General features: G+C 50.5%; 9 protein-coding genes across 9 annotated transcripts in view; 4 read left to right on the top strand and 5 right to left on the bottom strand.

Annotated features, from left to right (window-relative positions):
• Positions 1-20: 20 nt before the first annotated feature.
• EURHEDRAFT_381765 (uncharacterized protein) lies at positions 21-347 on the bottom strand (the record flags this gene model as incomplete). The annotated part of the gene is made up of 1 exon (XM_040779451.1): positions 21-347. One exon carries the CDS (start codon positions 345-347, stop codon positions 21-23), a length of 327 nt encoding a protein of 108 aa, XP_040634352.1.
• Positions 348-1,095: 748 nt separating this feature from the next.
• EURHEDRAFT_381764 (uncharacterized protein) lies at positions 1,096-1,438 on the top strand (the record flags this gene model as incomplete). Its single annotated transcript, XM_040779450.1, has 2 exons — positions 1,096-1,204; positions 1,260-1,438. 2 exons carry the CDS (start codon positions 1,096-1,098, stop codon positions 1,436-1,438), a joined length of 288 nt encoding a protein of 95 aa, XP_040634351.1.
• Positions 1,439-2,907: 1,469 nt separating this feature from the next.
• On the bottom strand, positions 2,908-3,414 carry EURHEDRAFT_285675 (uncharacterized protein). Its single transcript, XM_040778207.1, has one exon. It carries the CDS (start codon positions 3,215-3,217, stop codon positions 2,954-2,956), a length of 264 nt encoding a protein of 87 aa, XP_040634350.1. The 5' UTR covers positions 3,218-3,414; the 3' UTR covers positions 2,908-2,953.
• EURHEDRAFT_285638 (DUF821 domain protein) lies at positions 3,229-4,902 on the top strand. The gene is made up of 2 exons (XM_040778205.1): positions 3,229-3,824; positions 3,889-4,902. The coding sequence occupies exons 1-2, from the start codon at positions 3,432-3,434 to the stop codon at positions 4,822-4,824; spliced, it is 1,329 nt and encodes a 442-aa protein (XP_040634349.1). The 5' UTR covers positions 3,229-3,431; the 3' UTR covers positions 4,825-4,902.
• EURHEDRAFT_285664 (glycoside hydrolase family 43 protein) lies at positions 4,508-6,258 on the bottom strand. Its single transcript, XM_040778206.1, has 3 exons — positions 5,717-6,258; positions 4,748-5,661; positions 4,508-4,653 (listed from the first exon to the last, which is right to left on the bottom strand). The coding sequence occupies exons 1-2, from the start codon at positions 6,020-6,022 to the stop codon at positions 4,981-4,983; spliced, it is 987 nt and encodes a 328-aa protein (XP_040634348.1). The 5' UTR covers positions 6,023-6,258; the 3' UTR covers positions 4,508-4,653; positions 4,748-4,980.
• Positions 6,259-8,250: 1,992 nt separating this feature from the next.
• EURHEDRAFT_417198 (BCS1 and AAA domain-containing protein) lies at positions 8,251-10,082 on the bottom strand. Its single transcript, XM_040783140.1, has one exon. The coding sequence runs from the start codon at positions 10,040-10,042 to the stop codon at positions 8,360-8,362; it is 1,683 nt and encodes a 560-aa protein (XP_040634347.1). The 5' UTR covers positions 10,043-10,082; the 3' UTR covers positions 8,251-8,359.
• A 275-nt stretch (positions 10,083-10,357) lies between these two features.
• Positions 10,358-12,446, bottom strand: EURHEDRAFT_518980 (alkaline phosphatase family protein; the record flags this gene model as incomplete). The annotated part of the gene is made up of 2 exons (XM_040786737.1): positions 10,358-10,743; positions 10,790-12,446. 2 exons carry the CDS (start codon positions 12,444-12,446, stop codon positions 10,358-10,360), a joined length of 2,043 nt encoding a protein of 680 aa, XP_040634346.1.
• Positions 12,447-13,271: 825 nt separating this feature from the next.
• Positions 13,272-13,516, top strand: EURHEDRAFT_381759 (uncharacterized protein; the record flags this gene model as incomplete). The annotated part of the gene is made up of 2 exons (XM_040779449.1): positions 13,272-13,446; positions 13,491-13,516. 2 exons carry the CDS (start codon positions 13,272-13,274, stop codon positions 13,514-13,516), a joined length of 201 nt encoding a protein of 66 aa, XP_040634345.1.
• Positions 13,517-13,553: 37 nt separating this feature from the next.
• EURHEDRAFT_390169 (uncharacterized protein) overlaps positions 13,554-13,609 on the top strand; it is a gene marked incomplete at both ends in the record, with an annotated part of 663 nt that continues 607 nt past the window's right edge. The window contains one exon of the mRNA XM_040779820.1: positions 13,554-13,609. Coding sequence (XP_040634344.1) covers positions 13,554-13,609 — 56 coding nt within the window.

Here is a 13,609-nt window from a genome sequence, read left to right as displayed (position 1 = left end):
TTTTTGTAACAGACATATGTTTAGTCGAAATCATGGGAGACAGGGGAACCGGGGACTAAGCGGAAGACAGAATAGTAGTGTGCGGGCTCCGGGGAAAGAGCGGACCGGTAGTTGCCCGAAGTCGTTAACCGGGCTGTGTCAATTTCCTCGACATCATAGCCGTAACACCACGTCTGGGTGGCAGGGTCGCTCCGCTGGTTTAGACTATGACTGAATTGAATCCCCTTCACTTCCAGTGTCATCGCGGAATCTCGCGCCTCTTCTAGGGGCCCATCGGTAAAATGCCATAGTTGGCCGTTGAAAAGTCTAGCATCTTGTATCTGGCCAGCGCGCTCAATATGCACCATCTCAAAAAATTTCAGTGCTTCCTGCAACTACTCGATGGAGTCAATCTGCGATAACGAGCGAGCCATGGATACGCCGTCCTCCACTGCAATTGCAACACCTGTTCTATAGATCAGCATATGTGCCAACACGAAGCGTTTTGATTGCTCATTTTACTCTAACCATGTATGGGAGCATGGCATGAGCAGCGTCGCCCAGTATGATGAGCTGCCCTACTGTCGAACTGTTAAGCAAAGAACCGCTGAGCAAGGGCTACTTGATAGTTTTTGACCACGCCGATTATCTTTGTGAGCCTGACCAAGGCGAGATAACCTACACTGGATCTCAGCCCTGAAATTGCACTTTCATGTCCTCAAGTGCGCTCTGTGAATTCCAGGTGTGGGGTCTGATATAAAAATATGAGGCAAAACCATGTTGAATGCTTGTCCTGCGCCAAATGTGTATGCCATGACGTGCCTGGAGTCTCCAATCCTTATCTTTTGGTTAGAGCCACTATCATGATATGCAACGCCTGTCAGTGCATGTGACATACCAGATACTCAAAGCTGGTCTTTCTAGGATTCATGACATTCCAGGATCACTTCTCATCTTGTTCGTCTCGACTACCGCACGATAAGCGACGAATCCGGGCTTTCTGAAAGGCATTTCTTGTCCTTCCAGCAAGGTCTTGATCTGCCTAATTTCAGTCACTTTCCTGTCCACTTTGTACAGCACTTCAATTAGCCGCGGTATCCAGCCGAGGATATTGATATGGCCACCTCGCCCGTTGTATCTCCCTGGGTCCAGATAAAGGCTCAGTTGGATGGTGACCCGGGTAATTGGGCCACCAAACGCTATCTTAGAGCAGTTGGTGGTGAAGGTATGGAGTATCACTTTGGACTTATAAACACCGATGACTGACGCGGGATGAGCAGTAAGTCGAGTTTTGGGCGGTTATGCTGAAAGACTGGATGCTGCTACCTCTTCTGGTCCTCGCCAAGAGACCCTTTCTGCCGTCTACCATGTTATTGCAGGAAGCGGACGGTCTAAGGTAGGCGGCTTGGGGGAAGGAAAATCCGAGGATGTTGTCAAGTGCTCCTTTGATTGTTGTTAGATACAAGATAAGCAAAGGAATTAGAGAAATATAAGAGAGGGGGAGACAAAATAAAAGGTTGATCTTTCTCACTATTGCATTCACTGCATCATTCTATTCTCTTCTCAGTACGGCAGTTCGAATCACGTGTACAAAAAATCGTACTATCTTCTCTGCTAAGTAATAATCTTCCTCTTTACTTGCCAGCGCCACTTTCCCAGCAAAATTGGCGATGACTAGCCGCGGTGTCGAAGAAGACTTACTATTATGGCGGGTTCAATTCCGTTAACCTGGGAGATGTGTTGGATGGACATTATGAAGTCCTCAGGAAGCTTTGTACTCTGCCGTATGGCTAATTAGATATCAAAGGTGAGACTCATGCGCTAAAATACACTCCCTATACGTATATTCCCTAGCTAACCAACTTGAAGGTGCGGAAGTTATAGGACGTTGAAAGTCCTTAGCGCGGAATGCTATGGCATAGAAAGACATATTTGAGTCAGAGATCCTCAAACGTTTGCAATATTCAAATCTTGCTCATCCGGGGTATAGATATACCCCAAGATTGCTTTATTTCTTGAAGCACGTTGAACCGAACGGACGCCATGTATGGCTTTCCTTTTCTTTGAACATCTGGCGGAGGTTTTTGCACATTGTTCCTTAAACTCCAGATGCTGAATCCCCTCATGCAGCGTTTTGCTGATCAGTTTATCCTCGCTCTGGACTAAACGCAGGAATGCCACATCATCCATACAGGTAAATGCCCTGATCGTAGGTTTGGAGTTGAGTACTGAACGGGGGATAACGGTGTATAGAGACAAAGCCCCCAAAAATCATGGTCCAAATCTGTTAAATTCCATAAATCGATTACCTGAAAGCAGCATCTGCTGATCCACTGCTTACGATCCCGCTTCTGATCCATCTGCTATTGTCACTCAACCACTGACTTTTATATATGAATCCACCAACTTGATGCCCCCTAGCATCACTCTCTGTGACTGGGGCTCTGTCAGCTAGACGGATAATCACCTTACGCTAGTCACCCAACCCGTGCTACCTCGAGCACCAGAAGTGATTCTTGGAGCTCCATGGGAGCCTTAGCCGATGCCTTGAACTTTAGGGCCATCCTACTCGAGATTCTTGATGCAGTACACATGTTTGAGGGTCGATCATCAAAGAATTGATCTTATAAAACAAATAATCATCTTGAAGAAATCGATGCTCTATTCGGACCTTTCCCCCGGCGGCTACTGGAACAGGGAGACCGCGCTTTGATGGCGAGATGCTTCAACGAGGATGGAAAATTTCGCGATCCGGTTCCAGGACTGCCAGGAGCCTTTTTGGAAGATTGGGACTCTGTCCGGGAGTGATAGGGAAGAGTTTGTTTCGTTTCTCAAGAGCATGATGAGGATAGATCCAGATGAGCGCAAGACGGCAAGGCAATCGCTAGATAAGGGCTAGCCTGAGGACACTAGCTTCGACTAGTCCCAGTCCGTGCTATAGAATCTGCTCCTTATTGGTCGTTATATGAGGCTGTCAAGAAGAGTCCCAATGCAAACAAATCAAACCAATCCACCAAGATACGAGAAAATAAACAATCATCGTGAGATTCTGGCAACAACACCTTTCAATTTGACATTTCTTGAAAATATCTAGATCACTATATCCTGGAGTGCAATTCCCTAGTCCTCCTTTACTATTTTGATTGCTATCGACGTGGATGACATCATCTAGTTGAGTTTTGTCCAACTGTTCCGTGACACTCGTATCGCTATCACTCTCACCTCTCTCCTCTCTCATTATCACAATCAGTCAGAGATGACCGTCTTTATTCTACTAAAATCGTCATAAGCTGTCCTCAAGGCCGGCACATCGACAGAGCCAACTTTGGCATTGCAGCAGCAACCTTACATATTCTCGGAGCCTGTGACATCTCACATCAAGCCTGGTCCGGCGTACATATCCCCTTTTTGTTCTATTAATTCGTATATTTTTCGTATATATTCCATTTGACATGCATATACCAACGCCCTCACTCCGGGGCCAATCCCTGTGGATCCGTTGCATATACGTCGGCGCCTTCATATCCTTCATTATCCTTACCTATTTTCTCTTCGATAACCACTCCAGCGGAACCGCAAAATACGTGATCAAGTCGTCGACGGCATACCACGCACCACCATCGCCGTCTGCCAATGATACGAATGCGCAATGGGAGTTTGTGGTCGAGCGCGATGCGGATAACCACGGATTGTCGGAGGAGCAGTGTCGCATCGCGTTTCCGAAATTATATTTCGAAATCGACAAGTCCGCAGCATTTAGGGAGAATAATCCAATTACGTTTAAGGAGTTGGATTCGATACCGATCGAGGATGGTATGGTGAGGGGTATGATTCATCATGGAGAGGTGTGTTCTGTTCCCACTTTGGTTATTTCGGAGAATTATCTCCCTAACTCGATTATTTTCCTAGTTGTATGTTATCGATTTTGCGAAAGTCACTGTCACGTTTACCCGAGGCAAGGCGTCGCTATATGCGTTGCACCGCGCATTGGCTGCGTTCCCGGACCGGCAGAATCTTCCCAATATCGAATTCATCTATACCACAGAGGACATGAGCAGAGGCGAATCCCCCGTATGGGCGTACACTAAGCGGGACGACGAAGAGGGAATATGGTTAATGCCGGATTTCGGGTACTGGTCGTGGCCAGAGGTCAGCGTCGGACCGTACAAGGATATCAGACAACGGATCGCCGCGATCGATGATGGGGGAATGACGGTGAATGGCAAGGTCGTCTCTGGCCTCAAATTCAAAGATAAGAAGAAGCAACTTTTCTGGCACGGAAGTGTTGCTACCAACCCGGAACTCCGCGGAAAGTTGATGGACGCTGCTAGCGGGAAGAGCTGGTCTAGTGTTAAATCAATCAACTGGGGAGACCCGAAAGATGTCGAGCAGAGTCTCTTGCCGATGGAAGACCACTGTCGCTATATGTTCCTTGCACACACCGAAGGCCGCAGTTTCTCCGGCCGCGGCAAGTATCTGATGAACTGCCGCTCGGTAGTGATTTCGCACAGCATGATCTGGCGCGAAGCACACCACGCCGCGCTTGTGGCAACTGGCACTGATGCCAATTATGTCGAGGTTGATCGGGAATTCTCAGACCTTGATCGTAAGATGGGTTATCTTCTTGATAACCCTGAAGTGGCGGAGCGGATTGCAAACAATGCTGTCAAGACGCTTCGAGATAGATATCTGACTCCGGCTGCGGAGGCTTGTTACTGGCGGCATTTGATCCGGCAGTATGCGGCAGTCTCTAAATTCGAGCCGGCGCTTTATGAGAAGGGTTCTGATGGGAAGGAGAAGATGCGGGGTGTTCCTTTTGAGTCGTGGGTTCTTAACGCGTCGTAACTTATGAGTATGAAAATTGTCCATAAAAGCGATGACTTAAAACTGAACGAATGGTCTCCAATATGAATTCCAGTATAGGGTCTTTTACAAAAAAATACATGAATATGGATATCAAACTATATACTCCAGAAAGAACCCCTCCACATAACAGAGGAATCAAGCAATACCAACAGTCTCCCCATCAATAAACACATTCGCCGCATAAGTACATCTTACGTCCCCACAAAACGCATGAAACAGCATCTTATCCCCACACCCACAAACTGTCCCTCCTCCGGGCGACGTCAAGTCCAACCCACCTCCATTACTCTCACCCCCCTGAATTAACTTCTTCCCGGACTTCACAAACGGCCCGGTGATGGACTTGGATGTAGCATACCGCACATCATACAACGGGTCGGTAAAACAATGCGTCGAATAGAACAGGAAATACGTATCCCCGTGCAGGATCAAATTCGGCGCCTCGACCAACGGCCCGTCACTATCGTCCCGGTCTAGAATCTCCACTGCATCGCCGACGAGCGTGAACCCATCCTCTGCAACCTTTTGCAGCAGAATCGGTGTCGGAACGAGCGGTGCAACGCCGTTATTGCAGTCCCCGCCGTTCCCGATGCTGTTGCCGTCGACTTTGAAGACCACGTATCGGGAACCGTCTTTGTCGAGGAATCCCGCTGGATCGATGGACCCTCCTTGGTCTAGTCGGCAGGAGAGCGGGTCCGAGTTGGGGATATAAGGGCCCGTGGGATCTGTAGATTCCGAGACGGCAACGCCGACGCAGTGGTGGCGGACCATTTCTTTGGCTTCGCCAGAGTAGTACATTACGTATTTTCCGTCGTTCTGTTTCTTTGTTAACATCGCGTATAAAGAATGGAGTGTGAAAGGGAGAGGCTACCCGTCGAATAACATCCGGCGCCCAATGATCAACCTCCGTCTCCCACCCCGCCAGCGTAGGTAGGGCTTCCTTGTCGAGGAGCGTCCATGTGTTGAAGTCTGGGGAGCTGGCTACTTGAACTCGCTTGCCATTGCCGTTTGTCCCGAAGGCGTACCATGTGCCGTCGTCTGCTTGGACGAAGCTGGGGTCTGGGAAGTCGGTGTCGAGGGCTAGCCAGGGGCCTTGGGCTCGGGGTTTGATTGGGGAGGTGAGGACGGAGGTGAAGAGGGTTATTAGGCATGCGGCTGCCCATGTGAAGGACCACATGTTGCTTATATATATGCAATGTTTCTTGTTTTGGATAGGAATAGATGGACAATTAAACGCGAGGAAAGTGGGAACTATATATAAGGAAAGACGAAAGAGTTGTCAATCCCCTTCCAGACTCAGGGAGAAGTCCCCTTATATAGGGCACCGCTTCTTCGCAGACCCATCATCCCTTCCGGCAGAGTCATCTGTCAGTTGATTTCATTTCATTCATCTGATGGCGGAGCTTATGGCCGAGATGCAGCGCGGTGCACTGCGGTGCATGTAGTGGGTCGGGCAGTCTGTCCAGTCCAACCGTCAAGAATCGGACTGGTCTGGTCATGACCAAGTAAGATTCTCTCTTAACTTTACTAGTGCTAGTGACTTGGAAGCCAAAGCAAGGCTTGGGTTGGGATCAGGTGTGGATTGAGGCGGAGATATTCCGCTTGCTAATGTCTGGTCCATTATACTTGCGTTTATCTGGTTGGTTGGTTTAGTTCAGTCGTCCCTGAACCGAGGACGCAGTATAGAATCGACGATTCAGTGGATCTCCTGAGCCGCAATTGCTGTCAAAGAAGGATTCAAAGCACAGCGCAGCGGTGTCCAAGGCACCATTAACAACGCATAAGACAGGAGGGTTCTCCTTGGCTACAGTAGCGAATACGGGTTTTGGTCGCCCAAAAACAGCCAGATCTGGGTTGTATACCGGGGTGGGATGGGATGTGAATGTGATCGATTCAGTGCGCTCGGAGTTTAATGGAGGCGCGATAATTGATGCATTAGTTGTCAGCCGCAAAGCCAAGAGCCCAAGGACCAAGGAGAGGCCAAGATCTATACTTCCTGAGTATGCAAGGGCATGTTGACCGCTCATCGACGTGGCTGCTCGGGTCTGGCTGAATATTGGCAATAATAAGCTGTGGATGAGTTTTGCCAATGGCGGCGCTGTGTTGGGGTAATCCGAACCACGGCTCCAGAGCAAACATTCTAGTTTTCTTACTCCGTATATCCACTTTGTACAGAGTACACTCGATAGTGCTGTCTTTGTCCGCATACTGTATGCATCCATCGCTCCGGTCTCCCTTTCTAGGACTAGGACAGGCCCAGGACAGGCCCAGGACAGGATGATGCCTGAACACGCCTAGCCGAGGCAACCTACCCGGCATCCTGTCCCTCGCTTCGACGGACTATACCTGCCCAGCTCGTATTCGGAATACTCCGTTTTCTTTCCAGCCGACCTGTCTTGTCCACGAGACACGTGGGAGAAGAGAATTCTCGGTCAGTTGTTGAGCCGATGTTACTCAACCTTTCTTTGAGCTTCGGATTAGGCAGGTCAGTATCTTCAATGTAGATACACTACTACTCAGCCTGTGATGTGATGTGATCCGGCCCGAGAGGATCATCGTCGATAATGTTGATGAGATGCATTTGACAATCCGATGTGCATTCTGCAGAACGATTATCCATTCCACCGAACCGCCGCTTTTCGAGACTTTTCGAGTCGCGATGTTGATCCTTAGTCACGAAGTGTAAATAAGTAGGCCCTCATCAATTAGGGCGTTTCCTCCCTTTGAGCAACACTCAGGTCGGGAAATCGTCGGCTATATTCTTCCTCTGCAAGCATAACACTCTGTACAAGTATAGTACACAGTATTCTGTAGATATGCCACCGTTCCTTGTGAAAGGAACCTCAACTCCAGCATCGGCGACCAAAATCACAGACCGAGTCACTCCCGGCCCTTTGATTCCAATGACTCAATCCCGTGAAAACACCGAGTCAATGCACCACGCCCACCCCGCATTGTAGATCGCCCGACCCGATCACATATTAGCGTGGGACAAAATGCCACCGTTGCAGTTGATCCTCGTGCGGGATGTCCAACACACTTTTACTATACCGACTTAGTCTCTGCTCCGTGTATACGGAGCCATCAGGTTGGGGCGGGTCACACGGAGGGTTTTTTTTGCGGGGAAAACTAAGGCTAGAGAAGTCTAAATTGAGATCAGACCGAGTTTTCTTGTCTTCGGGTTGTATTGGGGAGGGAGTCATGGGAGGGAGAGATCGGAAGCGTAGTTCTGCATGACACGGTTAGTCTCTCAGTCGGGAGATGTAGGGAGATGTAGGGAGAGGCAGGGAACGGTGGATTATCCCGCGACTAAAGCATCCTCTTGGCGAGTGCTGTGAGGTGTGCTAGTAGTATTAGTAGTATGTAGGTGTGAGGGACGGGCGTGGGAGAGTCGGGTATCCAGTCGTGTGACTGGACTGCATAGATTCCAATGCTATATGATATCATGTCCATTCGTTATTATGCTTATAGTACAACCCTGTGCTAAATGCAATGCCGTCTCAATACAATGTCATTATGCCTTCCTCTTCTTCAGCACACTCTCCGCCCACTCGCCAGCTCCCTCAATGGCGTCCGTCGGCGCATGCTTATGATTCAACAGGTACCCCTGGATCTCAGCAGCCGTGAACTCCCCCCCAGGGACCCTCGCAGAGAACTCAGCTGCCAATCTCGCAATACGGTGAGTATTCATCTCAGCCTTCTTCTTCTCATGAGCAACCACAGCAGCGCCATTTCCGTTGGCCAATTCTTCCTTCCTCTTCTGGTACTGCTGCTGGCGCTGCTTCTTGGTACCGCAGTCGCCCTCGAGGGTAGAGTAAATTGCAGAGAAGAGATTCTCGATGTCGGCCTTGGAGGTGTAGCCGAATGTCACTGTCATGTCGACGCGGCCGGGGCGGAGGAGGGCTGGGTCGAGTTTCTCGGCGTGGTTGGTTGTCATGACGAGAATGCGGCCTTCGCTTGCTGCGACGCCGTCAATGACATTGAGAAGTGCAGAGAGTGAGAGACCGGCGGATTTCTCGTCGTCTGGATGTGTAGAGTCGTCGTTGTCGTCGTCGTCCTTGCCGTTGCTGCTGTTGCTGGAGGAGGAGGTACTGTCTTCTTCGCGCTTCTTGGTGATACCAGCGCTGTCCACATCCTCGAGAAGAACGATACACCGTCTCGGCAACTCCGAGAACAAACTCATAAGACTGTCTTCATCCAGACTCTTCGAGTTCAGATTCAGCAGGTAAAGCGGTAGTCCAAGCAAACCACTCGCTGCGAAACAAAGACTAGTCTTTCCAGTTCCAGGAGGCCCATGCAGCAAATAACCCCGACGGTACGGAATCCCACGGTTTGAATACCATCGCCGCGTCTTCGGATGCAAGTAGTCCTTGATATCAGCAATGAACGCATCCTTCTGCTCCGTGTCGAGAATAACCGTGCTCAGCGGACGAGGCGGCCGAGCCATGCACCGCACCCAGTCGAACCAATCTCCAGAACCCTTCTGCCCGCGGTAGATGACCGTGCGGATACCATCGCGGGCAACATATGCGCGCTGCGCTTCGGCCAAAAGGTCCTTGATAGCATTGGGATTGCGACCCGCGCAAGACAAGTAGAGCCGTTCTGGGATGACGCTGGCGAAAGAAGACTTCTTGCCACTGTCCTGACGCTCCCGCGAAAAGGCAATATACTGCCCCTTATACCGGAAATAATGAGTGCCCTGCGATGGAGTGAATCGCAGCTTCTTGTACTTGTCACGGTTGATTGTGCGCGACCAGTAGTCGTCGAAGCTCTCGCCATCTTCCTCTTCATCTTCGGCCTCGGAACCAGACTCATCGTCTGAGTAGTACCGATTTCCGCCACTCAGCTTGGTCCCGGCAACGAAACTCGTCGTGCGGGCTGTGAATGACTGCCGCGCCATCCAGAACATGAGGTACGTGTAGATTTCATCGTCAAGGCGGATCTCTGCGGTGGAAATGAAGTGGTCTGTGAAGAGACTGTAGAGCCAGTGGTAGAGGTATTTGGCGACGGCGAAGATAATACCGCCGGCGATCAGCGCGGGAATGTAACTACTGAGGTCGAGATGGAAATATGTAGCGAGGATGCGCGAGGCGAGCCCATAGCCTGGGATGAAGGTTTCCAGGAGCTGCGTGTCGATTGATGGGCCGGGGATAGAGCCGAGGCCGGAGCCGTTGGTGTTATTGGCGGATTCAGCCATGGTGTCGATCCTTGTATCGGTGGGAATTGAGGCTGAGATGATGGTGAAAATGTACAAGAGCAAGAGGCTCCTTATAGAGCTGGCGATGTTGGTGCCTGCTCATCACCTCGTATTGTGTCACCGGTGGTTCGCTGTCAGGTTGACTCACACAAACGCCCGAAAAAACGAATTGTAAACATCGGGCACTCAATGCAGTATGAAGTTGGTGAATCCATGTTGCTGCCTTGAGTCAATGCCTGTGGCGTGGCTGTGAAGGAATGCTGTTGATTCATTGTTCTAACTACTGGGTATCATCGCTATTCAAATGCAAAAAAATTAATCGCTATGCGCAAAGTTGTCCTTTACTGCCTCGGCCATGTCCTCTGCCCAATCTTTGAAGTCGTGCATTTTTCCCCAGAATGCCTTCCACCAGGCGGGTTGATTCTCGACGTCATCCTCAGTGTCGGTGTCTGCGGTATTCGCGGGCGCATCGGTCGCGGAGGGAGTAGATTGAGGAACTGGGCTTGTGAAAGCACTCGTGGATGCGCTCGCGAATGTGCTCGCGGATGTGCTCGTCGGTGGATCCAGGGGATGTTCAAGAACAGGCACATCCTCATCCGAATGAAGACCGATGGATTGTAGTGGAAGCCGCAGTGTCCCGTTATTCGGCAATGGTTCAATTCCTAACGAATCGCAGAGAATGTTATATACATTCACATTTTCTGTCTTGTCAGTCCCATCCAAATCAAAGGAGTGAAGGGAACTTACGAAAATCATCCAGCCGACTATTAGCCGTATGAGGAAACGCCGGTCCCCGGGCAAGGAAAATCGCCCGCATAAGCGGATGCTCGTGGTCATACCCATGAATACCCTTCGGACTGTAGACCTCGCCTGACTCAAGCGCCTTTCGCGCATCCATCTCCGGTCGCTCAACGATCGCCCAGCCTGTCCTGGGGATCACCCATAACGGCGCGATGCGGTCGTTGTTCGAGAAGTGGTAGCGTTCCGGCATGGTTTCGCGGGTGTAGATCTCGACTGCATGAGAGTAGTTTGGTGCTGCACTGAGTAACTGTTCTTCGAGAATCTTCTCTGCCTCAAGGTTCTTGGGTCGTAAGCCGCGCGACGGCCATCCGTCGATGTGATCTACCAAGTCTAGATCGACCAGATCCTCAAGCTGCACGAGTCGTTCTGTGGCAGTCGTGGCCATCCCGTGGTCGGAAACAATCACGACATTGACGACGTCGGTCAAATTGCGCGCTTCTAGACCAGCGAATAAATCGCCTAGCATGGCATCTACTTCCACAATAGTACTCTGCACTTCCGTACTGTTCGGTCCGAATTTATGCCCATTGTAATCCACATTTGGAACATAAGTGGCAATCAACTGCGGTCGCTCATCCTCATCCTGATCGAGTAGACCCAAAACGCGATCGGTTTTCCTACCCAAGTTTTCAGACTTGTTGAACTTGTCGACAATATCCGGGTCCATGCCCCCAATATGCGCCTCTGACCCGGGCCACATGTGTATAGCCGACCGACCATTTTGCTTCTCCAATGTGTTCCAAATAGGCTCTGCATTCCACCACTGTGGTCGCATGCTGTTCGCTGAATCCGTGTAGTAAAACTCCTCATCCAATGCCGGGTCGTAGAATGAGTTGCCCACCACGCCATGGCTCTCAGGGTATAGTCCGGTAACTAGTGTAAAATGGTTCGGGAACGTGACGCTCGGGAAGCTGGGTGTCATGTACTGGGGCGAGACACCTTGCGCCATGAATGCGCTCAGCGCCGGAGTGAGGCCGCGGTGGAGGAAGTCGGCGCGAAAACCGTCAAGGGAGATGAGGATGGTTGTCGGTGCGAAGAGACTTGTACCATTGGATAGCAGCGGCGGACGGTAGCGGGATGCTCTAAACGAAGAGGAAGCTTTGTACGCGCCGAGGACGAGGATGAGAAATAGGACGAGAATCGCCGTAAACACCAGTGCATATCTCGTCCACGATACCCGCGGCTCATCATAATACACCTTCTCCCCCTCATACGACCCCCTACTAAGCAACTCATCGCCTTCACCCTCCCCATCATCCATCTCATACATCAGCTCCCCCTCGTCAGTCTTCTGCTCGCGTCTCCGCGCCTCCCTCCTTTCCTGCCGCCGTCTCCTGCGCTCCTGTTTCCCAATTCGAACACTCCCACTCCCCGCGCTAACAGGACTGAAAATCCTTCGCAGTCCATGCGTTGGTCCGCTCCGGGTTAGCAGCTTTTCGAGTTCATCTTCTTCGTCGAGAACGGTGCGGTCGTGTTCGGCGAGTTCGAGGGTGGTGCGTGAGTGGCGGAGGAATTCGTCGTCTTCGGGGTCAGAGTCTTGTTCAGAAGGCGAGCGGAGGGAGGCGTCGTCATCGTAGTCGCCGGGGGAGAGAAGATCTGTCATTTTCCGTGTTGTAGGGAGAGATGTGTACAGAGTACTCTGCACGAAGTAGGGAATGGAGGTTTGCTATCTCTTATCCGCCGATCAAGGAGTAGGGAGCCGAGATCCTAAGGCCTCAGGCATCAACATCTATAGGGGACAGCAATAACACAACTCCTTACTACAAGTACAATTCCCTGTGTTACTCCAACATACACTGCTAGCCTTTGCTACAATCTTCTATCTCAAACTCATTACTTCTCTCCCATAATAGTTCATCCTAATCATCTGCACAAGTACGTCTACCGAAAACAGCCCAACGGCATACAGCAAACTCATCAATTCCGTCCTAAATTAATCCAAACTAGTCCTCTAGCCAAATGTCTCGTTTTCTATAAAAATAACCCTGTTTCCAAACTCCTAATTTGTCTGGAATGGATCGGCATCGTTTTCCGGACACGGGTGTCACGTGATGCCGATGCCCTGGTTGCATTCGTCTGAACATACATCGCAAGTAGAAAATGGCTCGAGTTTGACAGTTTGGGCCAAAGGTATCTCCTGAGACAGTCTGCTAGGAAATGGAACCATGTTGTCGGATTCAGTATCCGTGGTACGTGGTGCTTTGGATCCGGTAATGGCTGACGAGTCCGTTGTTGTATAGAAGAGTACGGAGATGGGAGTAGAGTAGAGAATTAGAAAGAGAGGGATCTCAATTATAAATATAGCCTTCCTTCCACCTGAATTACAATCACCATCAGCATCAATCAATCAATCAACCAACCAAACAACCAACCAGCCAACAATCAATCTTTCAAGTTTCCTCCATCAAGCAATCATCACCAAAACAAAATGCACTTCAAACACACCCACGCCGTGACCCTCCTGGCCCTTGCCGCCAGTACCTCCGCCGGCGCCATCCCAGAAAAGCACTCTTCCGCCGTCGCCACCGAAACAACATCCTCCATCGAAACAGCCACTTCCTCGGAGACTCCCGTCCCATTGACTTCTGCTACTGGAAGTGCGAGTGAGTCTTCTGAGCCTTGTACTTGGGTTACTAAGGATTCGGAGACTACATCTGTTCCGGTTCCTACTGAGAGCTCGTATGCTGGTGGCTCTGGGTCCATTCCCTCCAAGCCCACCCACGACAAGCCTACCCACGAGAAGCCTACCCACGAGAAGCCTACCCA

This window comes from Aspergillus ruber (genome assembly GCF_000600275.1).
Source record: "Aspergillus ruber CBS 135680 unplaced genomic scaffold scaffold00045, whole genome shotgun sequence".
Lineage (NCBI taxonomy): Eukaryota > Fungi > Ascomycota > Eurotiomycetes > Eurotiales > Aspergillaceae > Aspergillus > Aspergillus ruber.
This window is presented reverse-complemented; position numbering and strand designations above follow the sequence as displayed.